This window comes from Polychytrium aggregatum, assembly GCF_025602895.1.
Source record: "Polychytrium aggregatum strain JEL109 chromosome Unknown BJ171scaffold_50, whole genome shotgun sequence".
Classification (NCBI taxonomy): Eukaryota; Fungi; Chytridiomycota; class Chytridiomycetes; order Polychytriales; genus Polychytrium; species Polychytrium aggregatum.
This window is the reverse complement of record NW_026516252.1, coordinates 41,192-67,121: the sequence shown is the minus strand read 5'-3', so window position 1 is coordinate 67,121 and position 25,930 is coordinate 41,192. Positions and strand designations below refer to the sequence as shown.

The following is a 25,930-nucleotide window of genomic DNA, read 5'->3' as shown; positions in this document are numbered from 1 at the left end:
CCATCGATCCAGCCCAAAAGCCATGATCACCTCTGTGCTTTCGCTGCTGCAGTCTCTCAAGTATTCCGACGATATGATTAGCATATACAAAGCATCCGAGTGATTGGGGTTGATATTGTGTTCGAGTGATCGGGACAGTGCTATTTTGTCAACTGTCTCTCGCCCAAGTTCAATCCGCTCTCGGGGGTTGCTTGAAGCCGGGCTTGGGTCCTCCGGACGAGCCTTTTCTTCCTTTGCATTATCGGCAAGAGCGAGCACATTATGAGATACACATATGAATCATTCTTTGGAGTTTGTGGCTGCTCACGACGAATTGTATTGGAAGTGAGGGGAAAGGATCCCAGAACGTGAAATACAAACGGTTTTCTTTTTTCATCTAGCGGGAGGAATGACAAAGACAGGATCTTTCAACCAAAACATCAAGCAAGCATGGAGGGGGGGGTCTAAGGGGGATGGCGAATTTGGACAATCGAGCAAGTACGTGAGCAAGCATATTGAAACAGGCAGAGGAGAGAGCTGGAGAACAGGAGAGGGGGAAACGGCCTGCGAATCGGCTGAAGTGGGGTGGGACATGAACAGGTGGACAAAGGACTGGTGTCGAAGGGGGCTGCTGACCAGCTATCAAAAGGACTGGATCAACGGAGAAGGATCATGGACAAGCGTGGTGGGAGGGATGGAGAGTCTAGTGTGCGATTTACATACATGTCAGAAGGGGCAGGACAGGACCAAAACCGGTAGCATGGCTGGTTAGGTGGAGGAATGCTCTGCTCAGACGGCAAGTGACTGGACGGCATCAGAGACATTGCTGTGGATGAACTTTGTGGCATCCTGAGGCAACCAGGTGCTACCAGTGGGCGCCCCGTGCTCGGTGGGCGAAGAGGCAACCGCAGCAATGACCTTCTTGGAGTTGGTCGTCTGGAGGAAGTAGTTGATGGGGCGGACCAGGGCGGGTTTGACGCGGCTGAAGTGGATGGCGACGTTGTGGCCGGCATAGCGGTCGAGCTCGTGGCGGAGATCGATCAGGGCCTGAATGCCCGTAGCATCGATAAAGTTGACCGAGGACAAATCAAGGACAAGCGAGCGGAGGATGGGGCGCTCTCCACTGAGATCGGTCTTCTTGGCAAGGCCAGTCGAATCGCTCCAGACCTTGTCGTTGCTGTGCTTGGTAACAACGCCGCCGTAGCGGGTGCGCTCCTTGGCCTCGTCGAGGATCTTCTCGGTGATGTAGCTAGCATTGGGGTAGGTCAGGGACTCTTCGGGGCGGAAGACAAGAACGCCGGCGGGGGCGCTGGCGACGGTAAGACCATGGGACTGGTCGGGCGAGTACCACTTGCCGGCATGCTGGACGAGGGGCTGGATGCGAGGGCGGGCGATTCTGTACAGCAGGATTACGAGGGCAAAGCCGATGGACACTTCGATACCGGTCTCGATGTTGAAGATGACGGTGACAAAGAGGGCAACCCAGAAGGACAGGAAGTCGGTGAACTGGATGTCCCACAGCTGCTTGATGACCTCGGGAGGGGAAAAGAGCTCGGTGATGGCGGCAATGATCAGGGCCGAGAGCGTGGCCTTGGAGATCCAGAACAGAGCTGGGGTAATGGTGTACAGGGCAATCAGGGTCAAGATCGAGCTGATGAAGCCAGCAAAGGGACTGCGGACACCCGAGGCAGACTTGATGGCAGTGCGCGAGAAGGAGCCGGTCGAGGGGATGCCGCCAACAAAGCTGCCAAGGAAGTTGACGAGACCGAGGGCAACGAGTTCCTGGTTGGGGCTGACCTTGTAGTTGTTGATACGGCCGAAGGACTTGGCGACAGAGATGTGCTCGATGATGGCAACGACAATGACGGCGGGAAGGCCTTGGGCAGCGCGCGAGACGAGGCCAGCGTCGGTGAGGTTGGGAACGGCCAGGCCGGCGAGACCAGCGGGGACGGTCTTGACGAGGGTGATGGGGTACTTGCCGTTCTTGGCGTCCTTGCTGATGGCGTAGCTGATGCCGGTGAAGACAATCAGGGCGACCAGGTTGCGGGTGATACCAACCCACTTGAGCCAGCCAAGCTTGGGGTAGCGGCGGGCCAGGATCTGGGTGGTGTACTTGACGAGGAGCAGGAAGACCAGGGCAGAGACACCAAAGGCCGTGTCGAGGTTGCTGAGGGTCGAGGCGTTCTTGATGGTGTTGATCAGGATGTTGAGCGACGAGGGGTCGTTGGTGTTGACGCCCTGGATGCCAAAGAGACCGGGGATCTGGCCGATGATGACAGTGAGACCGGCACCGGTGGTGAAGCCCGAGATGACCGAGGAGGGAATGAAATCAACGACGATACCGAGGCGGAAGAGACCAAGGGCAAACTCGATGATGCCCTGGAAGAAGGCGATGGTAATGGCGATGGAGATGGGCGAGTACTTGTTGTCAGAGTTGACAGAGGCGATGATCTGGCCAATAAGCTGGGAGAGCACGGCAGTGGCGCCGATAGTGACATCTGCGATTGTGTGTGGGAATCACGGGTGGAGATGGGGTGGATGCCAAAGGAGTCATGAAGTAAGCATGGAATCTCAGACACAGCAGCGAGACACAGTCGGCAACACACCACACAGTCATGCGAGCTGCTTACCCTTGGAGGTGGCGAACAGGAAGTAGAAGAACATGCCGGCAAGACCGGTGTACAGGCCATACTGGACGGGGACGCCAGCAAGGGTGGCATAAGCCAGAGCCTGGGGAATGATCACGCCCGTGACGGTGATGGCAGCGATCAGATCGCCAGTGAACCAGGAGAGGTTGTAGCGAGGAATCCAGTCGATGACGGGGAAAAGCTCCTTCAGGTAAGTGACAGTGTTGTGGCCCAGGTTGTGGGTGAGGCCGCGAGCATTCTTGCGGATCTGGGTGTACTGCGAGTCAAAGACATCGTCAGGGTAGCCCTTGGGCACCGGGATGGGCTCGGCGGCAGGCTTGGTCATGGGGATTGAGATGGGCGACAGAGATGGAAGGAACCAAGCAAGAGAAGCAGATGTCCTTCTCGATGGCCGTCGGCAGTGTGGACGCAGCAATCTGGGAGGAGCTGGGGGCCCATATATATAGCCGAGGAGAGGCACCCAGGCGACAGACATGCACGGTCGCCTGGTGGTGGTGGGGGGAGGTGAGGCTGGTACCGCACGGCGTGGCCCGAGGGCAGCATGCCTCGGGCACAAAACGAGGGCAGCATGCCTCGGGCAAGCAGCATTGTCGATGTAGCCCAGCTGGCTGGGGCGTGGGCGGCATTGCTTTGCCAGGCATCGTTCCCACCCAACGGAGCTCTTGCCAGATCGGCTCCCCACCCAGCGTCGTTTTGCTTCTCGCGGCTTCCCCACAGGCAAGAAAGACTGTTCTGCAGAGCGTGCAGACCCCTGCGCCTGGACACGCGGGAGCCACACCCCCGGCGCCGCGGCAATCGCGCCATCGGCGGCAGCGGCAACCGGCCACGCGCTGGGCCACACCCCCGGATGACGCCATCTCCGGGCTGCCGGGACGGACCAGGCCCAGGTGCGGTGCGGCTGCTCGGCTGGGCACTGCTGCTTGTCTGCGGAGGCGTGACGGCCACGCGGCTGATATGATCTCTCTGTGCGCTCCAAGTGTGCTCTCTGTGCACTTTGACGTTCGAGCCATGTCGCAATCTGCTCGCGCGCCGAGGGCGAGTCTGTTCCTGTGTGCGTCTGCTCTTGTCTGCGCCCTGGTTGTTGTCCTGAGCGAGGACAACGTTTCTGCGCCTGGAAGGAATGCGTTCTTCTGCTCCGCTCTGTTGTGCTGCCAGGGGCGGTCTCGCGGCATCCCAACTTGCTTTTGGGTTGCTTCGATTCTGCTGGCTGCGCCTTCATGCGTTCCAACCCGCTTCTATTCGCTCCGGCCCTGCTCTATTTCGTTTGTGCCTGCACTCGGCGGGGCGAGAGAGGACACGCAGCGCGCCGGTCTGCATCGACACAGTCCCCAAAATGCATGCCACCACGGTCGCTGAGACAGCCGGATGCACATGGCTGGCCAGCGATCTCCAGCCTCCACTGACCACGACCGGCAAGAAACGTGCTCGGCCTTGCGGCGCAGAGTGGCCGGTCTGTCTGGCCTGGCCGTTGCGGTCTTTGGTTCGTCGCCGCACTGGACCGACAAAGCATCCCAGGCCGCATCGGTTCCCGCACTGGTTTCTGCCTCTGTACTGAATTGCTTTCGTTCAAGACACAAGGCAGCTGCGCTGTGATTGCATCTGAAGCACGATTGAGTCCAATTCGCAGCCGTGTTGCAGGCCGGTGGCAGAATCTGCCCTCCCGACGACAGGCACACCCCTTTCCTTCAACAAGGCCATCCACAGACCCGACGACAGGTGTCAGATCCACCGACCACGACGCAGCATGGCCGAGGGAGGGAGGGTGTGGCCCGTGGGGTTCAGCGACGCTCCGGAGCTGGAGAGGGAAGCCTCGAGGCCGAATGCGTCTGTTTGGTGGCGAATATCGATGCCACGGAGATGGGTATGCCAGTTGGCTATATCTTCCAGAGATCAGCAGGAAATCCTTGCGGCTGAGTGTGGAACTGGCCGCACTCCTTGCAAACGCCGACCGTGTATGTCCCGGTCTTGGTCTTGGTGCAGAAAACGCACCTCCATGACCAAGACTGAGACCATCACCGGATGGCTCTAGAGTCTATCGCTTGTTGAAATAGAAACAGGGCGCCATCTCGGACAGCACGACAATCGCCATCTCCGACACCTCCGCTGGTCACGGGACAAGTGGCGGTGCCGGCAAGCCACATTGTGCGACGGACGCGGTCACGGGTTTAGGCAAATCCAGCAACGTCGTACGGGCCAATCACCGATGCAGAGCCACATGGGTTGCACGCTGCTCTGTGCATCCGGGCGTCGCGGCGCACGATTGGCCCGCGGGAGTGGGGCACCATCCCGCGTGATGCACCAATACCACACGAATGCCACAACAATACCACACGAATGCCACAACGGTGCCACACGAATGTCACAAATGTCCATCCGCAAATGTTCATCCAGCGTCACTCCGCGCTCGGCAATCCACGCCCTTGATCGCTCGCATGGGTTTGCTGCATCGCCCCATTGGCCCATGTTTGCTGTGTTCCTGTCCAGACGGCATACTTTTATTCCGCACCGCCCTTAGGTCCTCCGTCAGCCAGCCAGCAAGCCATCCCAGCGCCGTTTCAGTCTTGCTTGCTCGCTGACGACGCTGTCTGCTTCCTGACGTAGCCTGTACCCGCCGACGTAGCCCCTCCACCATGTCGGCCCCCATTCCCATCAACTCCTCGAACGTCCAGTGGCTGGTTTGGCAGCAATCCAACAAAGTTATTCCAAGCTGCGCGACTACTTTGTCGTCTCCTGCGTCCACCATCGGCATCCTCGGCGACTTTATCGTTGCCACGAACCGGTGCTCCTGCTCTCCATCGTCATCCCAAAACACCTCTGCTTCCTGTGCCTACTCGACCATCCAGGCGTCCAACAACACCATCTTATACTACAACTGTGGCAAGGATACGACCTGTACCAAGGGCTGCAGCTTCGTGAGTGCCGTATCGACACTCTCTGTCAGCCCGTGTGCGATCGGCTTCACGGGGCAATATGGCTCAAGTGACTATACCAGTACCAGGTGAGGTTTCCCTTGCTTGGCTGCTGTGCTTGCTGCTGTGCTTGCTGCTGTCGTGCGAGATTCCACTCGCTGCTCAACCATGCCTGATGTCCGCTCGCCCGATATGCCGCAGGCCGCTACTCACTCATCCCCTGGTCTTCCAATTCGCCATTTGCGTCATTTCGTCCTCTGCAGCACCTGGGATTCGAGCTTCATGACATCGCATTTTGCCTATGCCACCTTCACTGTCAACGATGCCACCTGTAGGTTTCCGGGTGACAGCAACCGAATCCCAGTGTACCCTACTTGCACCAAAGTCCTCGCTGGCGTTTATGGCTACACCATTGCCAATCCCAGCTCGGGAATGCTTGAGCAATACGGCTGCTCCGATGCCGGCTGCAACACCTGCCAACTCGCGAGCAGAGGGCCCATTTCCGCGGCTTGCACTGCCAATATCGGTGACTCAGACACTTTCTACACCGAGTACCGTGCCGGGATCTTCCTGAGCGACCCCACTCTGCAGCTTCCAACGACCTTCCCCAACCAAACGCGACCGATCGCTACTACCACCGCGACGCCTTATCCCGACTCGCCCTCGCCCTCTACCGACGCTGGGTCGAGTGCTGGTCTTATCGGCGGCATCGTCGCGGGTGTTGTTGGTATGTTGCCTGATTGCGTCCGCGAGCTCGCTGGATGTTTCGAAGGAAGATTGGCTTTGCCTGTCTTGGCTAGGCCTGATTTCAGCGATGAGTGTCCTGTTGGGTTGGATATCCTTTCCAATATTTTGTAGACGGGTCGTGTGAACGACCATGTCAACGGCTATGCGGGTAGCTCGATTAGTTATGGATTTCAGAGAGGTGTTTCACCTGTCCGATTTTCGATCTACTCACCCCTCCAATCTGCAATCGTACCAGCTCTGGTCGTTGCGGTCGGTGTATTTGTCTGGCTTCGCCGCTCCAAGAGCGAAGGCAAGCCATCTTATCCACAGGCTCCCGTAAGCCATCCGATCGCCTCGAGCTCTGCGCTGGTCAACGATCGACCCACTTCCGTGTACATCCCTTACAGTCAGGCCACGCAAGTTCCGTCTGCCAACATCCAGCCAGCGTACAGCCAGCCCGCTTACAGCCAGCCTCCTGCCAGCTATCCCTATGGCTCTGCTGCAGTTCCCATGCCTAGCCATGCGCCCACTGTCTCCCAAAGCTACTCTGGCAGTCTTCAGCCTCCCCAGAGTCACATCGCCGGCGTTCCTCAGTATTCAAGTTATCGAAATCCATCTCCGGTCTTGGCATCCGCTCCGGCTCCGCCGACCCTGAGCTACAGCGAGTCGGTCGGAGCCGTGGATCGAGTCGAGGGTTATCGGCCTGGAGCTGCCACAGTGTCGGCCGTCGTTCAGTACACGGTCATTTCAGCCTTTGACACCAAGGATCCGGCTCAGACCAACCTGAATCTCGGCGATGTCATTCTTGTTCATTCCCCATTCGTCAACGGATTCGCGCAAGTGAGTCTATGCTCGGATTCAGGATCCCACCTCCGCATAACTATATCTCCATGTCTCCTTGTCTTCAAACTATCCGTGACTCTTGCTTGCACATTGCCACGTCTCTGGCACCGTCTCTGACAGTGTTTGATCTATCTTTTGTCAACTACAGGGCTTTAATCGGTCCACAGGTCTCTCTGTGCTCGTCCCTCAGCACTGCCTTCGAGTTATTGATGAAGCCCACACTCATCCTCTCCCGGGCACTGGAGACGGCCTTCCAAGCTACATGGCCTGAGTCGCATGGCCCAAGATGTGTGGCGGAACAGGATGCTGAATGGCGTTGGCCAGATTACTTCAAGAAGAATGTGCCCACAAATTGCTTTGGCGAATCGATTAGCTCTTTGCGCCCTGTTTCTCTGCTGTACCGGATCAATGCGGATTTCTATGATTTACCCTACCCCAGCACTGCGCTTGCAGCTGCATGGATTATCCAAGTTAGTCCTCATATATTCTTGATTCCTTGTACTTCTATGATTTTGCCTCAATGTTCAGCTTCCCTATGGATTTCCAGAAGTATAACTCTGGTAACTAAACTGTTGTGTTTGATTCAATACATCAGCTTGAAGAATCTGGATTTGCGCGTATCTTGGCGACCACAGTGATGCGGCAATGTCAGAATTTGATAATCGAATATTGAACACTGGGAAGATGGGCTGTACTCTTGAATACGGGATATGAATGCATCGCTTAGTTGGCTGTAGCCTTGGTTATTCGATGGTCGAGTGGGCGAGATAGGCGCGGGTGGACAGGTTCTGTATCTCAAATGCACACGAAGGAACGTTTGGGATTGACGTATATGATATTGCCGTATTGGTCTTTTATATTGCATGGCCACGAAGCATATTCGAGCTCAAACTGGTTCAACTATGCCAATTTCGAGTCCGTCCGTGCCCAAGTCCCTCCATGCCCGAGCCGCTTGGATGAGTGACTCAAGGCGTATCGCTCGACTTGCGCGGCGGCTTGTTCTCGACGTTGGTTGGCGTGGGCAGCAGAGACTCTTGACTCATGCTCACTTTGGCATCATCGACCGCAGCGGGTGGACTGGCCTCTTTGGAGCTCGTCGATAGTGAGAAGAGATAGCAGCGGATGCCAATGCCGATGATGGCAAGGACAGCAGATACGCCAAGCAGGATCGGAGTAACCGACATGGCAGTGCTATCGCCATCGTCGCCGTAGCTTCTTTGCTTCAACGGGACAGCACCGCCAGGATGAGCGACGAGCGCACTCAAGGCAAGAAAAGGGAGCAACGAAGAGATCATATTTGAGCAAAAGGACAAAGTGATGGCGAGGGTAGGTAGTAACGATTCGAGCGATGTGGGTGCCGAGGCCAGAACGACTCCATCATATACGCGAATCGGAAGTGCCCCATCCCACGAGCAGCAGAGTTGATGCGCCGCCGCTGCATTCGACGGATCACCACCTGTCAGGGTCGCTGGAATGGACGCGGAGGGGCCGTGCAGTGCGACGTCGAGGGGAGTAAGGCTAGTCGGTCAGGGTGATGCGCATCGGGTCTTCTGCCGCAGCGTGTGCATCGGCGTCCATACAACCGGCCATCTTGTGTCCCATGGATCGCAATCCTCCTTGTCACGTGTCGCCGGTGTGTCAAAATGGTGGCGTGCACCCCCATGGGCCTTGCTCGGGTCCCACACACATCGAGCGGATCACCACCGCCGTTGCACCGCCACCTCGTCCCGTGGTGTCGATCTGGATCTGCCTCCCGTCGGGCGAGTGCGCTCTCCAGTCGACGCTTTCAGCGGTTTCGGGGCTGGTGTCTCTCCCTCACCTCGTCGACTATCATCCATTTCGGAGTCGCAAACTCTGTCGCTGTACTCTCCCCGCGCCCCATAGCAAAATTACTCATGGAATCAAAAATCGCTGGAACTATCACCCGGGTCTCTGTTTTGATCAACTCCACCACTGAGCCCAATGTCAAGGAGGCAGCCCAGGCCGCTCTTTCCCTGTACTCAGCCCTCCGGCAGACCGATGACAATCAGCAGTCTTGGTGCTTCCTCGTCAACCAGTCCCAAAATATCATCCGCGACCTCATCCATCGGCAGTCGACGATGCCTGCATTTTGTCAGAGAGTCGCTCGAATCGCTGAACTCCACCAAGAAATCGAGAGATACTATCTCTGCTGCATCTACCCTTTGGTGAAGATTGAGCATCTCTTTGCCGGACCCAATATCCGCAAGAAAATCGGACACTTCTGCAAGGAGCTTGATGCCCATTGGCAAGGCGTGCTCTCGCTCTTCTCTGTCAAAAACCAGAGACTCAATGGAGGCGCCATTCTGCAGGCGTCCAATGACGACAATCTCCATGATGTGGCCCGCCTTGCTCATATCGGCGACCTTGTCCGAGCGAACAGCGACAGCGCCTTCGTCGAACTCGGGCTCCATCCTTATGCGGAACCAGATTGGGCGATCAGGAGATCCGCCGCAGCCCTCATAACGATGCTCGGTGATCCTGTTAGTTTCGGCGAGCACGCCGAGCTCGTTATCCGCCCGCTCTTGAGGATGTTGCAGGATCATTTCGAAGCTGCTCGCTCGGTTCGTTCCGAGAGATGGCGAATCCATCCGACTTCTGTCACTGACTGGTCCTCCAAACCCATAACCGAGGGAGCTGCTGGAAGGGTCTTTGAAGCAAAGTTCCTCGGCTCGGATGTCATCGTCCAAATGCTTCATTCCGGTCTAAGCGAGACGAACATGGTCCAATTTCGCCGAGAAATCAGCCGCTGGCACAGCCTCGCCCATCCCAACCTACTGTGCCTTCTTGGAGCTTGCGACACCGTTCCAACGCCATTCATGGTGTCCCCTGCCGTCGCCACCACCCTTGGTCAGCAATTTTTGACCGCCAGCAACGCCAAATCGATGGAGACCAAGCTGCAGTTGATGCACGGAGTTGCATTGGGAATGGCGCATCTCCACAGCAACGGTGTCGTTCACGGCAACCTCAGGAGCGATGCTATTCTTCTCGGCTTTGTCGGAAACCCAATCGTGGCCGACTTTGGAATATCAGCACTCAGACAAACATCAGGACCAAGCATCGGCCAGGTTCCGGAAAGGACTTTCGAGTATTTGGCTCCTGAGTTGGTTGGTAAAGGATCCCCGTTTGAACCGAGCATCAAGGGCGATGTATATGCCTACGGAATCACTTTCTACGAGCTTCTGAGCAATGGAATCATCTGGACGGATGCCAGTGGACGTCCTTTGGACAGAGCGTCGTTAGAATATGCTCTTCGACAAGGAAAGCGACCAAAAAGAATCCGAGGCGTGGTGGATGAAATCTGGGGGCTCGTGGAGCAATGCTGGCAGCAAAACCCAATGCTGCGACCCAGCTTTGCCGAGATTGTCGGGCGGCTCGATCCTTTTGTTGTAGCGTATGCAAAATATTAGCCACAGTGTCTGTTATGAATCAACGTTGGCGGGACCATGTCCGGGAGGGCACCGTGATTTGTGTACATCGTTGCAGTACGGGCTCCTCCGCATCCGGCATCCACCCTCGACCAGCGACTTTGCGCTGTTCATGATTATCCTGTTTTGTTGGCCATAATATATTTTCTTTCAAGCATATATGCCTTCCTCTCGCCGCACACCTTCCCTAACATATATGCCGACATGGCGTAAATATTCAAGTGATGGGAGGGTGAATTCAAACGGCCAACTTTGGAACGAGTTTCGTTTCCATCATTCACAGTAAAATCATCTTTATTCGCATAGTTCAAGGTTAAAATTCAGAGACCCGCACGGCAAAGAGAAGGTAAGGGGTAGAGGTCTATTGGTAGGCCGCGGGCTCATTCGAGGTCTAGGACAAGAAGGTGGACACATTGCAATTTGCTGAGAGGGAAAGACGAGCCTGATACGGATATCAAGGTTAGAAGAGTTCAATTGAGGGAGTTGATCGGAACGCACTTGTAAGGGAGAGGGGAGCTCGTGGAAGTGGAGGTAACCGAGGTAGAGGTGGAGGTCGAAGGGGTTGTAGAGGTTGGAGTCGTGACCGAGGTGGTCGGAGTGGACGAGGCGATGGAGGTGATGGAGGTGATGGAGGTGATGGAGGACGTGGTGGAAGTAGTCGATGTGTTGGGCGAGGTGGTGATCGAGGTGGACGAGGTGGTGGTCGAAGAAGCCATGGTAGAGGTAGAGGTAGAGGTAGAGGTAGAGGTAGAGGTAGAGGTAGAGGTAGAGGTAGAGGTAGAGGTAGAGGTAGAGGTAGAGGTAGAGGTAGAGGTAGAGGTAGAGGTAGAGGTAGAGGTAGAGGTAGAGGTAGAGGTAGAGGTAGAGGTAGAGGTAGAGGTAGAGGTAGAGGTAGAGGTAGAGGTAGGGGCAATTGAGGAGGAAGAGGCGACTTGACTAGGCAGAGTAGCGCCAACTGAGAGCGCCAGGCCCGTACGACTGTTATCGTAGTCGTAAATGGAGTAATAGCTGCGCAGGAAAGCGTCGCCAAGAATCCATCCAGGGCCATCTCCTGGTGATTGAGGACGAGTTAGAGCCGAACAGAGCCTATGCAAGTGGGGCAACATGGATGAATTCAAGGGCTTGGGACTTACGGATTGGCTCGACAATGAAGAGACAAAGTGTGCCTTGACCCAGGGGCATCATATACTGCTGCGGTGGGATGCTGAAGACATTTCCATGAAGGGCGATATCAATGTTGGGGAGGCCCGGGACTTGCGAGCAGTTCAGGGTGTAGACATTATACTCTGGATGGTACGTGAAGTTCACGGGCATGGATGGAATGATGATGTCCGTCATATGTTCCTGAGGCACGAGGATGAACGACGTTCCTAGACGGCCGAGTATGAATTCAAACAGAGGGAACTGTGAGTCGTCCATTTGCCAGTACAAGCAGAGATGTTCGGAACGTGACACATCCGAAAAAATCAAGCTACCCAGCCTTCCAATGGGCTCTCCGTTTGCTGTTGCTGTTTGCTGTTTGTTCCGAGAACATACCACTATCAAGGATGGCAGATGTACCGTCGGTGATGGTGGTGTTTTGCCCGTTGATATTGATGCTGGTAAGGGAGTGGCTCCAGAAGTATTTATAGCTTCCGTGGGCATAGGGACCATTTTCAACGTCCAGCCAAGTAATTTCGCCTATAAAACGGCTCGGGTCATACCCGCCAATCGATAGTTCGCCCCCGGTTGCGTAGTCATTGCCGTCGGTGGAAGATCCGTTGAGCCAGAATGCAAACATGGCATTGTCAATGACTCCGTTTCTCTTCATCGACTGAACTACGGTCTCTTGGGTTTGATCCACTAAGAAATGAGGGTGTTCGTGACGAGATACATATAAACACATGGAAGTTCCGTGGACGCATATCTGAATGCGAGGTAAATGTCCAGCATAACTCACCACTCGCTCCATCGTTGCGGGCAAGGCCGAGCGTGCCATCTTCTCCTTCCGATGTAGTGGAGGCCAAAGTCGAGTCAACGTAGCTAACATCGTTGAAGACTTGCTGAAGCGAAGCCAATCCGGCAAAGTTGACGGTATCCTGAAGTTGAAGGAACGAAGGCACGAAAGGTGAGAAAACAAAGCGCTCGACAGGACACGAGCCAAAGCGAGGGCGACTCACTACCTTCAAGGACTTACGTATGATACATAACCGCTGCATTCGCCTGCCCCGTAACTGATAGCTTCGTATTGGCTGGTCACGGAGGAGGTAGAGCTCTTGGTGGAGTCGTATTTAGCCTTGCCCTGGCAGGTGGAGCAGGAAGCACCCTCGACCCAGAGTCGGTTGGATCCAGTGTCCAACAAAACAGTAAAAGGCTGAGGTGGGGTTCTAATAGCAGCGTATCAAGAATGGGAGGGAAAGTTGAGGAAAGGAATTGCGAGTTGATTGAATGTGGTACAGAAAATCATTTTCCAAAGGGGCTATCACCACATGCGGTCAAGTTGGTCCAACGGAACGAGAACATAGAGAGCGACGAAGAGCACTAAATAGAGTGTCAGAAAGCAAGCGTACCCGATAGAGATACTGGCCCTATACTGTAGTTAGGTTGGTCAATCGTGGTGAAATATCCCGTTTCGGTTAGCACTGCCGACTCAGTCACGCTCTAAGGGGGTATACTGAAGCAGTAGATGGAGAAAAGCTTACGGCAAGGTTCCCGATATTCATGATGGTTGTGTTGGTCGAGCTTGCCACGTTTTCCTGGGCAAGTCCAAATCGCTTGCTCCATTTGGAGACACTGGCTGCAGCGCCGAGAGAAGCAGACTCAATGGTGCTGCGGTCGGTCTGAGGCTTAAAAATCGGAACACTGATAATGGGGCAGAGAGGTATTAGTTCCCAGACCAAGAGGCACAGTACCCGCATCGCCAATGGAGCCGATACAGGAAATGAATGCAAGCCGTCGAGTGGTCATATGCCGTGAGGATACTCACACATTGACCGCGTACGCGGTGGTGACCACCGTCAACGCAAAGATCCCAGAGTGAAACTTCATTTCTTTGGCCTACGCAGTGCTCCGATATCGACTCGAGGGTGATGATGGCTCGCTCAAGCGCAATCGAGACACGTTTTTATATGCAGTGACGGTCGCTGACGGACCACGAATGGACCAGCACGGATCGTGGGAATTGTTCGAGATGGAGTCTCTGTGAAACGATCGCCAGCCCCCTTGTGGATGACTCGCCTCTGGCTGGATGGGAGCCGTGAGGCGTCCCGCAAGGAGAGCCATGTCAGGACACCATAAAGCGATCGGTTTCGTGGGACCGATTCGGGTCCCTGGGATCATTCGCGAGCCGTTTTTCCGGGGTGGTCGCTCGTCAAGTTAAGTGGTGGGTAAGATGGACCAAGGTCACTCTGTCGACATTTGACCAAGTTGCTGCCAGATGCCTGACTCGATATGCGCAGTCCCATGATCGAACAAGAAAGGGGGGGGGACAAGATCGAATATATTTGAGGGGACGGGTCGTCCGGGAGAGAAGCATCGACTCTTCGGCGGCGGTGTTGTGATCGAGCGTTGACCAGAGCCCAGGACACCCGACGACGAATGCTGTGTCGAGAGGGGGGTCAATGCCGTCATATCCTTAGCGGATAACGGCTGAAATCGGCTGATGTGGGCAGAAGCGGAAGGGCGATCCAAAACGAGAAACTCGATGCGCCTTCCTCAGCTCGATCTCCGTTGGTGCCGATCAAGTGTTTGTTGACGAGCTTACTCTTTCCACCGAGACGCCGATAGCTTCCGAAAGAAATAGGGAGTAGGAAACCGATACTCGAAATCCCCTGCCCGTCTTGTGTGAATGGTGAAGGCACACGTGGTTCACAACGGTCGCCTCGCTCCTCTTTACTTTCCCCGCGGTATCTATAACCTTGGTCGCAAACCCTTTCGAGGGCATGGCCACCAGATAACCCTATTTTAATGATCGGCACAAACGAATAGAGATGCTAATACGATCGCTCGGATGATATTTGGCGCGTCGAGCGACGGTGACTCAAAGATATTGATATCATGTACTCAAAGCGCCGATTCAAACGAGAGGGGGGCGACAAGGATAGAAGCCTTGCACTGGCTCTAATCGAGTGAACGGAAGTGTGCCGCCCGCTATTGAGAGGGCCGTCGGCGGAGAACTTGAAGTATGAAATATGGGTGTGGCTGCCGATGTCCGAGCTATGGATATGCCGACAGAAACAGATCTACCCAAGGGGCCATGATGGGCGCACTCAAATATTTACTCCAACACCATGGTGGAGCAGGTCGAGGCCCGCAGCTAAGCCAAGCGCCAAGTCTGGAGATGAGACGCTTTCCTCAAAATACAATTCTGATTGCCGAGGACACTCCTTCGGTCGACCAGCGCATTTTAGCCAGACCAGAGCAGCGCGCTCACCAGCGAGGTTCTCGCCCAGCCGACTCGTGGAATGGCCTGAGCAGCAGACCGCGGGCCCGTCTGCCAGAAGCCGACCGTCGGATACAATGCTCTCCAGAATCGGGTGCTCGCCGAGCACGTTTCGCGCAACAGGATGCGATTGGTCTGGGCGATTCGGTCCCTCGATGCGGTGGCGGCCATGGAACCGCGCAGCAAGTGGCGATGCAGCACTCCATCCGCAAGGCACAGGAATAAGCAACAGTCACGGCTGTTCTTTTGGATCGGATGGATGTCCCAGTGACCCCGAGTCAGACAAATTTGCGCCCTCTTGGACGACTTGGCCACGCACCCACTGGCCCGAGGCAGGGGATGGGACATGCACCCTGGTGTGAGAATAGGCAGAATGGGTCAACGTCCAAGTCGGTGGCGGGTCCGGTGCGATCAAGGGGCGAATTGGGCGGACGACGAGAGCAGGGGCGTGCACATAGTGGTGGACTGGACGCAGCACACAGACACCAAGATACAGTCCTCCCCGCCGAGGAAGCGCAGGATCAGCTGCCGCGCTCCCTCATCCGGGGACGAACGGGAAGGTGGACGGCTCGCGGTGGCCCCGTGGCGGTGCGTCATGCAGCATGTACCACCAGAAGCACGTCACGCGTTCTGTCACACATGTCTTGGATTCGCGGTCCGGTGGTTCCATGGATCAGCATGAACCAGCACCGCCGCCGACCGATCTCCGCCAGGGCGATCGCCGCTTTCTGCGACGCGGAGCGTTGAGAGCGACAGGATGAAATCCAAGGGAAGAGATATGTGTATTCGCACGATGCCGGCTGTGAGCCCAGCGTCCAGGTCGGAGCGGAGAGTGCAAGCCGTTGAGACACATGCGCCGACCAAAGGGGAACGCCTGCCGCGGCAGCGTCGCATTTTCTGTTCATGATCATGATCCGAGTGATGGTCTGGAGATATTCATCGCCGGATGGGTTCGTGCCACTGTGGCGCCCGTGCTCCGCATCGACGCTGAGGAGTATGGCTCAGCGCAATATCGGAATCGAGGATCAGTCGACCCAACAGAAATCATCCTATCATCCGGAAAGATCATCCGGGGAACCTATACGGCATGGCGCATATGGCGTCGGCTTTTGCGATTTATGTCCATGGCATCTCGCCAAGCCTCTCTTTCCCTCGCGTTATCGCTTGTGGCCTGCACATGCTCCGCATATCCCCTGCTGTCCGACATTGCGGTGCTCCAAGGTCGCAGATTCACCGCCCCCATCAGGAATACACAAATCATCGGATCTTGACCCCGCTCGGATGACTTCTGTCGCGAGAACTTTGGGTGTAAAGTCGAAGTAGACTGGCAGCCGATGCAGGAAATTTGATGCCGAGCAGCATCAGCTGATGAGAGCATGCCCCCTCCTCCGCCAAATTTGATCATGCCGCTTGCGTGGGATGCAGGGCTTGCCCACGCAGGAGCCTGGTAGGTTTGAAGCCATCTCCTGAAAGACACGTCTCTGCCCCAAACCACCTCGGTGTCCAGTTTCGCATATAAACCCCATCGCCGCGCGGCCTTGGACGGTCCGCATCCCTCACTGCCGACGCTCCTCTCCCTCCCCTCTTCTCAACTCCTCACAATGGTCTCATTCAGAGCCGCTGCTGCCGTCTTTGCCTTTGCCGGTGCCGTCGCTGCCCAGTCCCACGCTGCCGGCGACTACCTCTGGCCCTACCCCGCCCAGGTCACCGACAAGAAGGCCCTCATCAGCGCCCATGGCTTCACTCTCGCTGACAACAGCCAGAACAACGAGAACGTTGTTGCTGCCTTTGGCCGTCTCCAGGCCTCGGCCCGCTCGCGCTTCTCTGCCTCCAAGGCCAAGAACTCGCTCAAGGTCACTGTCTCGATTGCCAAGGATGAGGGATTTGCCGCCAAGGACCTCGTCGGTGCCGATGAATCGTACACCCTCGATGTGAGCTCGAGCGGTGTCAACGTCAAGGGTGAGTTGTGTGCCACGGCGATGCACTCTGATCAGGATGGATGAGATGTGGCTCATGATCGATTGTCCTGCGATGCACGATCTGATTGTCCACGTCCTTGACCGCGGCCATGTCACGCTCACCATGATGTGTATGTCGCACTCACCGACCTTGATACTGTCGCACTCACCGACCCTGATGTGTATGTCGCACTCACTGACCTTGATACTGTCCCATTCACTGTCCCTGCCATCAACTGCACAATCCCACTCCCACTCCCACACAACAGCCAACACCCAGGTCGGCGCCATCTACGCCCTCCAGACCCTCTCCCAGCTCGTCACCAGCAGTGGCCAGGTCGTTGCTGCCACCGTCAACGACGCTCCCGCCTATCCCTACCGTGGCTTCATGCTCGACACTGCCCGTACCTTCTTCCCTATCGAGGACATCAAGCGTATCATCGACGGCCTGGCCTACTCCAAGATCAACGTCTTCCACTGGCACTTATTTGACTCTCAGTCCTTCCCCATCGACTGGCCCTCGTACCCCCAGCTCAAGGCCACGGCTTTCAAGGATGCTAATGGCAACCCCAAGGTTTACAGCGAGGAAGATGTTCGTGAGCTCGTCCAGTATGCCTTCCAGCGCAACGTCCGTGTCATTCCCGAACTTGAAGCTATCGGCCATAATGCCGTCTTTGCTGCTGCCGATCCTTCCTTCGTTGTGGGTCTCAACCACTCGCCTTGGGATGGACGCAACGGCGATGCCAACAACGCCTCCAACGGTGTTGTCTGGTGGGGCACCCAGTGGTGCGATGAGCCTCCCTGCGGCCAGATCGATCTGACCAACCAGGCTGCCATTGATTTCTACGGTCAGCTTGTTGCTGAGGTTGGTGCCTGGTTCGAGGACCCCATTGTTCACTTTGGCCACGATGAGTTCAACTACCGTGTCTATGGCACCACTCCCGACAGCTGGGACACTGTTGATGTCAATGGTATCTATGAGATCATGGCTCAGGCTGAACCCAAGTTTATTCAGATTGCCGAGACCAACAACAAGCACTACGGTGCCTGGGATGACATTGTCACCGACTTCAACGTCCAGAACATCATCCCCAAAGACACCTACATCTGGAACTGGCAGGGCGACAACTCGGCCATCCAGAACTTTGCCGACCAGGGCTTCACCAACATCATCGCCTCTCCTTCCAGCGTTTACTACCTCGACTGTTCTCCCACGGCCCACTGGTGTTCAAGCACTTTTGAGCGTACCGTTCCCGATAGTTCCCTCAATATCCCTGGCTATGTAACCTTCGCTGGCCAGTGGCACAACTGGACGTTCATCTACAACTACGACACCACCGCCGGCTTGACCGACTCTGCCAAGAAGGCCATTATTGGAGGCTCTGTTTGCTTGTGGACCGAGACCATCAAGCGCCACAACCTCGATCGCTACGTCTTCCCCCGTACCTCTGCCTTTGCCGAGCGCTACTGGTCTGACCATGCAGCTCCTGCTTACGATGCCGTCAAGACCGCTGCTCGTCTCGAACGTTTCCGCACCACCCTCATCAACGAGCTCCAGATTGCCGCTGCCGATCTCTCCTATCTCGGCAACCAGGAGGAAACTGTCTTCCGCACAGAGTGGTGCGACGCCAACCTTGATTCTCCCGCTCAAAAGACTTATGAGTGCTGTTTCCCTGGCGAGTCCCTCACCGGCCACAACGGCTCTCCTCTCAACACTACCGTTGGCGCTCACTTCCCCTCCAACGACAACACCGACTACTGCAAGATCGCTACCGCCTACAACAGCAACTTGTTCACTCACGTTGCCCCCAAGCCCACTCCCTACCCCTACTAGCCTGGCTGACCTTTCAAAACTGTGTCCCTGTCCATTAGTGCACCGCTTGTGATGGGTTTCTGATCTCCTATGAAAATACTTTGTCTGTGACGCCTTCGCTTCAAGTTAGCGGGGTTGTAATCTTGACAATACAATACAGCTTCTGTGCGCATCCACTCATTCCAACCATGTCCATCCAACGATCATGGAGCCCACGGCTTTGTGCCTCGTTCACAGGACTCGCAGCCACTCGGCGTAGATGAGTCAACATAGGATTGGTCGCAGACTTGACGTGCCATGGCCAATTCGCTCGGGTTGTGTGTATAGTCGTATATTTGCGAGTATATGAACAAAACGAAGCAGGCCGACACAGTATGGTGCACGACAAACTCAATACATATGTGCCCGGTCCTGCGCAGGAAATATTGGATATGTTTCTCACAGAAGGCACCCTACCAGTGGCCGATCACAATCGACTTGACAGCAGCAGTTTGCAGAGTTTAGGCCTCGTTCTTGACGGCAAAGCCGTCGTTGGGGTGGTCGTACTCGAGCTTGACGTCCTTGCGGGCCTCGGCAAGACGGAGCAGGTTGTCGTGCAGAGGGAGGGCGGCAGGGGGGAGGGTGGCGCGGAAGCGGTCGGACTTGATCCAGTCGAGGCCATGTTGCAGGATGTTCTGGGCGCGGGTGGGGCCGCCGCTGGTGATGCCCATGGAGCCGTGCAGAGAAGCACGCTTGACGCCCTTGGGGTAGTGAGCACGATGCAGGAGGTTGTTGTTGTAGAAGACGGTCTGGCCGGGCTTGAGGTGGAGGACAACCTCGCCGGGCATGTGGCCGTAGGGCTCCTCGATGTTGACACGGCGCTCCTCGGGGGTGCGGAGGCGGTTGTGCGAGCCGGGGACAAAGATGAAGCACGAGTCGTCATAGAGGGCAGTGTTCCACTGGGTGCCATAGTGGGGGATCTTGAGGCGCTCCTGCTCGACTTCCTCGGAAACGTTGACCTCGATGCAGTCGCGGTGCCAAGTGAGGGCAAACTCGTTGTCGACGGGGTTGATCAGCAGGTTGAAGAGCTCTGTTGGGAGGTGAGCGAGGCGAGGCGGGATCAGCATGGAAATGGGAAGATGCGAAACGCAGCACGGATGGCGACAGTACCAGCAGCCAGTTGCGGATGCGAGACATACCAAGCTGCAGCTGATCGCGGGGAACCTCAAGGAGCTCAGTGATGGTCTTCAGCATGGGCTCGGAGGCATAGTATTGGGCAAAGACGGGCTCGCCGAGATCGGGGTGCATGACGTGCTGGATGGCCCAGATGTCATAGATGGCCTCGTCCTTGGGCCAGGGAGGGAACTGCTTGCCGACGGTGCGTCTGTGGAGCGGGTGTGAGCACGGAAACCGTTACAAGACCGAAGGCAAATTGGTTGTTCGAAGGCAGGGGCGCATGGTGATCCCGCTCGGGGATGGCGGATCGTTGGGCTGCGTCAGCGGATGCAGGACGTACCTCTCGCGCCACTCAGAGTTGCGGCCCTTGGCGATGACACGATCGGCAGCCTCGACGAGGGAGTTGAAGAGGTCCTCGGGGATGAGGTTGTCGATGATGACGTAGCCCTTGGTCTCGAGTTGTTCGTGGATGGAAGCCATGGCGGAGGAGTGCGTGTGTTGAGGAGCCTGTGATGGCGATGCAGCGAGGACGGAGGCAGCCGCCCCGCTTTATAGCGCAGGCAGGCCGGCGTCGTCCTCGGACTCTCGCCGAGCGGACCGGAAGAGCGTCCAGCAGAACCCAAGCCAGCGACAAGGGTGTGGCGGGAGCGTTGGATGGGCGCAGATCCATGGAACTCTCGCCAGAAGGAGCGGATTGGGCGCCGGGAAGGGAGGCAAAGTGGCGGAGGGCGACGGAGGAATGGGACAAGAGGACGTGGGGTGGAAGGCAAGCATGTGGGCAGACATGTGGACAGGCATGTGGGCGGATGTGAGAGTGGGGACGAGGCAACTTTGGGTGGAGACCAGGCTGGAGACCAGGCTGGAGACCAGGCTGGAGACCAGGCTGGAGACCTGGGTGGAGCCGGTGAGAGGGCACTTCGGGACATGTCTTCAACAGGGTGATGTCGCTGTGTCGCTGTTGTCGCAGTTGCGAGTGCGGCGGTGGTGCTGAAAGAGCGCCTCACCAGCCCGCGCTCAGCTGATCCCGTCAACCATCGGCTCTCCTTGGACGTCCTGGCTCTGGGGTCTGGGGCACCGCCACAGACAAGGCCTGCTGTCCATGTGCATCGGCCCCACGGCTGTTGCGCGGCGTCCTGTGGTGCAGCGGGGTGGTTGCCGGCGCCGGCGTGACCAGAAACAGGCCAGGCGAGCGCAGGGTCAAGGAAGGTGGGTGCAGCCCCATGCACGCAAGCCAGGGAACAGCGGGTGGGAGTGAGGCTGCAGTCCGCACTGGCGCCGCCTGCTCGACCACGGCCGGTGGCGCTGATATAGGCCATCCAAAACAAACGAGCCAGAGTAGTCGCTGTTTCATAGGCGTGTTGAGTAATAGATGCGACACATCGTCTCGTTCGGGCAAAGGACACGGCAGAGTTGAATCATATCGCACACCCGGCCAACAACGACCAAGTGGTGGTCTTGGAGTCGGGCGACGCGATCGATTGAGGATTCCGCTTGCATGCATCATCATGGCTGCTCGCAGCAGACGCCCTGTGAGAAGACACGGCTTTGGATCATTTGCCGATGTCCTTGAGGCTGTTGGCGGCAGCATCGAATCCTTGATCTGCGGACTTGCGGAACCAGAAGGCGGCAGTGTCGATGCTCTGAGCGACACCAGAACCACGATTGTAGCAGTGGCCGAGCTCGTATTGTCCGTAGCGATTGCCCCGCTCGGCGGACCTGCGAAACCACCCGGCACCCTTGGGCTTATCCTCATCAACTCCCCATCCACTCGCATAGAAACGACCGAGCATCCACTGTCCATACGAGTTGCCTTGGTCTGCCGACTTGCTCAGCCATTCAAAAGCCCTCGAGTAATTCCACGGCACACCTCGGCCCCAGAAGCAGCACTCGCCAACCCAGAACTGGCTGTCGCTATGGCCGCGCCCGGCGAGCTCTTCAAGGAGGCCAAATGCTCGCCGCTGGTCCTTGGGAGTTCCGAATCCTTGGACGAGGCACACAGCCATAAGATGCTTGCACAACCAATCCTGTCCGGATCCCGACTGGCACAGCCCAAAGAACTTGCGGGATGCGAGCGAATCGTCCGAGGTGAGACGATATGTGGCCAGACCGTCATGCTCCCCGAGAGGAAATGCCTTCGATTCATTGTACCGAATGATACTGATGCCCTTTTGTTCGTCGCGGATGGTACCTCGACCAAGATAGTGCATCCAGCCGACCATGTGGGTGGCGATCGACTTGATGGCTTGATCGCCGGACTTGGTGCTGACTTCTTGCCAATACCAGAGAGCGCTGCGGTCGTCCTGATGAATCCCCTCGCCAGTGAGATGGAGCCAGGCAAGGCTGAAACACGCTTCGAGGTTGCCGCGGTCAGCAGCGGCCTTGAAGAGCTGGGCGGCAAGCTTCCAATCCGAGTGGCGGGCCAAGAGGCCATCCGAGATGAACTTGGCAGCATCGAGGCAGGCTTCAGGATCGCCCTGCTTGGCATGAGCGACAAGCAGGCCAGGAAGACGGACCACTGAATCGATTCCATCGAACCAGAGCTCGCCAGATCGACTGGGCTGGGAGCGGCTGTTGACATCGGGAACGGCAGTGTCGCTGATAGCCCGACTGGGGGCAGCGATCGAGGAGGACTGGGGTACAGGGGCTCGGTTGTAAGGTTGGAGGACATCAAGGATGTCGGGGAACGAGGGACGATCGGCAGGATCGTGGGCCCAGCAGCGCTCGATGAGGGCCCAGACATTGTCGGGGATGTCACCGATCCGCTTGGGCCTCTTGTGCTGAAGGAGCTGTACCAGGATCTGGAAGGGCTTCATTGCCTGGCCGCTCGCCGTGGCCCAGACGGGTTTGGCATCGTTGAGGACTTCGTACACTGTGATGGCGAATGCATAGACGTCGGTCTTCATGGTGGTATCGCTGGGATCATCGTCGTCAAGCATCTCGGGAGCCATATAGCCCTCGGTACCACCAGTCGGCCCGTTATTTCGGGTGTGGCCCATCGAGGCAGATGTGTGTTTGGTGCGGGACATGCCAAAGTCGGTGACGACGGCATTGTTCAAGCCGTCCAGGAGGACATTCGCTGCCTTGAGATCGCCGTGGATGATGCGGCGGCCATGAAGATAGGCCATCCCCGAAGCCACCTGGTAGAGAAGACGGAGCTTCTCGTCGAGGGGAACATGATCATTAGCATCGGACACATGGTTGAGGAGGGTGCCGTTGGGCATGAAGGGCGAGACCATGAAGGGAGAAATCGGGTTGCCGTCATCGTCCTGGTCGCAGGTGCCAAGCAGGGGAAGGATGTTGGGGTGGCTGAGCTGCTTCCAGATGCTGATTTCATAGTTGTAATCAGCAAGCTCCCGGTTGTTGTAGTTTCCAAGGAGCTGCTTGATGGCGACCTTGGATCCAAAGTATGTGCCAGTGAAGACCTCGCCAAAGCCACCACGGCCGATGGGATTGGCTGAGCGGCCTGTGATGTCGCTGAGCGAGATGCGCCAGGACGGGCGCTCGGGCACGAGTCGAACGAAAGGCTTGCTGGCCATATTACGAGGGATAGAATTGGTTGGAGGATGGAACGATGGAGTGATGAAATGATGATTTATTTGGAATGTGGATGGCAAGCAGTGATTGGCTGGCACTCGATCCGTGGATCCAGCCATGTTCCTGGTTTGGTGACTGTGCCACTCTCGTTCCATCCCACCCACCTCGTCTCGCCCCACCTCGTTTCGTCTCGTCGCCTGGATATCGCCATCGCAACTCTCATCACATCCCAACCCGCTGCACCGCATCATGGCTGCCAGTGTCCATCATTCGACCAACATGGCTCGACTGGACATTGACGATCACAACCCTGACATCTTCACCATCATCTGCTGCAACGACAGCTTCCAGCTCGCCCTCGACCTGACCACCATCGCAACCCTCCTCCGAGTGTGCAAACAAGCCCGGCCTCTCCTGAGCTCCAAGGTGCCTCGCTTCCACACCTGGTGCCAGAAGGCAGTACTGTGTCATCCAGACGGACAGCTGCGGATCGGCCTCACACCAAGCGACCAGATTGCCCTCTCGCTGCACTGCGAGGATCAAGCCACAGCCGACCGATCCTGGCTGGAAGATCGGGCAGAGCAGGGCAATGCATCGGCCTCGTACTTCCTGGCACGGATGTGGCAGTCCAAGATTGACCAAGAATCAGAAAATGACGATGAAATTGAGGAAAATGCCAAGAACCAGCAGATATTCCAACATCTGATGAAGGCTGCTGAAGGCCAACATCCAATGGCTCAGTTCCACCTAGCCGGATGTTATCTCAACGAAATTGGAGTCAATCAAGATCACACCCTGGCCCTCCAGCTGTATCGTAGTCTTGCGGACCGTGGAATCCCTCAGGCTCACATTGCCCTCGGTCGATGCTATGAGAGTGGCGAAGGTGTCGATCAAGATTACAACACAGCCATCGAGTGGTATTCCAAGGCCGCAGATCAAGGCAGTGAAGACGGTCGACTGCATATCGTATTCCTCCGAGGATGGTTCTCGTTCATCGGCCATGGTGTCGAACAGAGCGACGCCGACGCCTTAAACCACTGGCATGAAGTCAGCACCCAGTCCACCAACCCAGTCATCAAGCCCATCGCCACCCACATGGTCGGCTGGATGCACTATCTCGGCCGGGGCACTGTGCGAGACCAACAGAAGGGCGTCAAGATCATTCGAGTGAACCAATCGAATGGTCTCATTTTTGGTGAAAATGAGTGTTTGGCATCGATTTGGAACTACTTCGGGTCCGACTCACCTACATCTCGCAAGTTCTATGAGCTGTGCCGGCTCGGATCTGAGCGGGACTGGCTGTGCAAACACCTGATGGCCATTTGCCTCATAAATGGATTCGGTACCCCGACGAACCAGACCAAGGCAGCGGACATTTTTGAGCAGCTCGCCAACGACGGCCACAGTGACAGTCAGCTGTGGATTGGAATGTGTTTCTATCGTGAATGGGGAGTATCGGAAGACCACAGGAAGGCATTCGAGTGGTTCACCAAGTCGGCCAACCAAGACAACCCATATGGGCAGTGGTGGGTAGGTGTGTGCTACTTGAATGGATATGGAGTCACCAAGGACCACGCCAAGGCAGCCAAGTGGTCTCGCATCTCGGCCGAACAAGGCAATCGGTACGGACAAGATTATCTCGGCAACTGCTACGAGTTTGGTTTGGGTGTCCCCGAGGACATCGACACCGCCGTCTTCTGGTATCGCAAGTCCGCCGACCAGGGCCACAGAGATGCCATCGACAGACTCGAGTACCTCGGGGAGCGGCCTTGATCCCCGATTCCCTTTCGATTTCCTCTCAAACCACCATATTTCGATACTGAACATGCAAGCCATAGGACAAACCGCACCGCCCACACCCATCCTCGAGATCATGGGTCCAAAGTGGACTTGACAAGTGGTCCCGATAGAGCGAGAGTAGTTGAGAGATATTGCTTTTGGCATTCAATAAATCAATATACAAAATACTGCTGTCCCATAACTAGAGCAGTGTGAAGGCCAATCGTGCGAGTCAACGGTCTATGAGCGAGTCCGACCAACGAGTTATCCGCCAGCAAACATTCCACCGTCTGGAAACACGGTTCTGCTTGGTTGGATGCCGTCACAGTGGCCTCGGAGTCGACCGGATCCCACCACGGCTGAGGAATTGCATGCAAGTCTTGCTGAGTATGAAATTGCACAGACAAAAGTCTGCCTTGGTCGCTGGTTTGAAGTCAGAGACGATGTCGGGCGACATTCAAGCATCAGCTTGGACAAAGTCGCTGTGATATGGATCCACACTTCCGAGCCGACTCTCACTTTGCATATACTGTTCTCGCATTCCTGGAGTTTTTTTTTTTTTGTTACTATAGTCAACTTTATTCAAGAAGACAAGCCATCAGGTCCAACAGGTTGGTACCCCGGCACGTTGAGTACACAGGCAAGCCTATTTACTCCTGTTGCAGCCTAGTGCTGCCTCAGCTGCCCACAAGGTCTGAGACCAAGCGGGTGAACACATTT

At 56.4% G+C, this 25,930-nt stretch overlaps 9 protein-coding genes across 9 annotated transcripts; 3 read left to right on the top strand and 6 right to left on the bottom strand.

Annotated features, from left to right (window-relative positions):
* Nucleotides 1-768: 768 nt before the first annotated feature.
* BJ171DRAFT_571172 (sulfate transporter family-domain-containing protein) lies at nucleotides 769-2,952 on the bottom strand (the record flags this gene model as incomplete). The annotated part of the gene is made up of 2 exons (XM_053113668.1): nucleotides 769-2,477; nucleotides 2,610-2,952. 2 exons carry the CDS (start codon nucleotides 2,950-2,952, stop codon nucleotides 769-771), a joined length of 2,052 nt encoding a protein of 683 aa, XP_052962765.1.
* Nucleotides 2,953-5,257: 2,305 nt separating this feature from the next.
* BJ171DRAFT_602626 (uncharacterized protein) lies at nucleotides 5,258-7,707 on the top strand (the record flags this gene model as incomplete). Its single annotated transcript, XM_053115149.1, has 4 exons — nucleotides 5,258-5,625; nucleotides 5,800-6,263; nucleotides 6,519-7,102; nucleotides 7,254-7,707. 4 exons carry the CDS (start codon nucleotides 5,258-5,260, stop codon nucleotides 7,374-7,376), a joined length of 1,539 nt encoding a protein of 512 aa, XP_052962764.1. The 3' UTR covers nucleotides 7,377-7,707.
* A 238-nt stretch (nucleotides 7,708-7,945) lies between these two features.
* BJ171DRAFT_522609 (uncharacterized protein) lies at nucleotides 7,946-8,507 on the bottom strand. Its single transcript, XM_053112506.1, has one exon. The coding sequence runs from the start codon at nucleotides 8,398-8,400 to the stop codon at nucleotides 8,071-8,073; it is 330 nt and encodes a 109-aa protein (XP_052962763.1). The 5' UTR covers nucleotides 8,401-8,507; the 3' UTR covers nucleotides 7,946-8,070.
* A 2,405-nt stretch (nucleotides 8,508-10,912) lies between these two features.
* BJ171DRAFT_634420 (aspartic peptidase domain-containing protein) lies at nucleotides 10,913-13,630 on the bottom strand (the record flags this gene model as incomplete). The annotated part of the gene is made up of 10 exons (XM_053115677.1): nucleotides 13,517-13,630; nucleotides 13,233-13,392; nucleotides 13,101-13,118; nucleotides 12,728-12,904; nucleotides 12,491-12,629; nucleotides 12,088-12,393; nucleotides 11,685-11,921; nucleotides 11,528-11,529; nucleotides 11,050-11,487; nucleotides 10,913-10,942 (listed from the first exon to the last, which is right to left on the bottom strand). Exons 1-10 carry the CDS (start codon nucleotides 13,576-13,578, stop codon nucleotides 10,913-10,915), a joined length of 1,569 nt encoding a protein of 522 aa, XP_052962762.1. The 5' UTR covers nucleotides 13,579-13,630.
* Nucleotides 13,631-16,484: 2,854 nt separating this feature from the next.
* Nucleotides 16,485-18,410, top strand: BJ171DRAFT_446544 (glycoside hydrolase superfamily; the record flags this gene model as incomplete). The annotated part of the gene is made up of 2 exons (XM_053108189.1): nucleotides 16,485-16,930; nucleotides 17,199-18,410. Coding segments are annotated over exons 1-2 (1,569 nt in total), but the record flags the coding sequence as incomplete, so codon positions are not given.
* Nucleotides 18,411-19,057: 647 nt separating this feature from the next.
* BJ171DRAFT_446542 (uncharacterized protein) lies at nucleotides 19,058-20,590 on the bottom strand. The gene is made up of 3 exons (XM_053108188.1): nucleotides 20,238-20,590; nucleotides 19,921-20,105; nucleotides 19,058-19,811 (listed from the first exon to the last, which is right to left on the bottom strand). The coding sequence occupies exons 1-3, from the start codon at nucleotides 20,375-20,377 to the stop codon at nucleotides 19,243-19,245; spliced, it is 894 nt and encodes a 297-aa protein (XP_052962760.1). The 5' UTR covers nucleotides 20,378-20,590; the 3' UTR covers nucleotides 19,058-19,242.
* Nucleotides 20,591-21,235: 645 nt separating this feature from the next.
* On the bottom strand, nucleotides 21,236-22,873 carry BJ171DRAFT_522603 (uncharacterized protein). The gene has a single exon (XM_053112505.1). It carries the CDS (start codon nucleotides 22,843-22,845, stop codon nucleotides 21,448-21,450), a length of 1,398 nt encoding a protein of 465 aa, XP_052962759.1. The 5' UTR covers nucleotides 22,846-22,873; the 3' UTR covers nucleotides 21,236-21,447.
* A 16-nt stretch (nucleotides 22,874-22,889) lies between these two features.
* BJ171DRAFT_463425 (kinase-like domain-containing protein) lies at nucleotides 22,890-23,698 on the bottom strand (the record flags this gene model as incomplete). Its single annotated transcript, XM_053108533.1, has 1 exon — nucleotides 22,890-23,698. A coding segment is annotated over exon 1 (792 nt), but the record flags the coding sequence as incomplete, so codon positions are not given.
* A 752-nt stretch (nucleotides 23,699-24,450) lies between these two features.
* On the top strand, nucleotides 24,451-25,360 carry BJ171DRAFT_522593 (uncharacterized protein). The gene has a single exon (XM_053112504.1). The coding sequence runs from the start codon at nucleotides 24,527-24,529 to the stop codon at nucleotides 25,202-25,204; it is 678 nt and encodes a 225-aa protein (XP_052962757.1). The 5' UTR covers nucleotides 24,451-24,526; the 3' UTR covers nucleotides 25,205-25,360.
* Nucleotides 25,361-25,930: the final 570 nt, after the last annotated feature.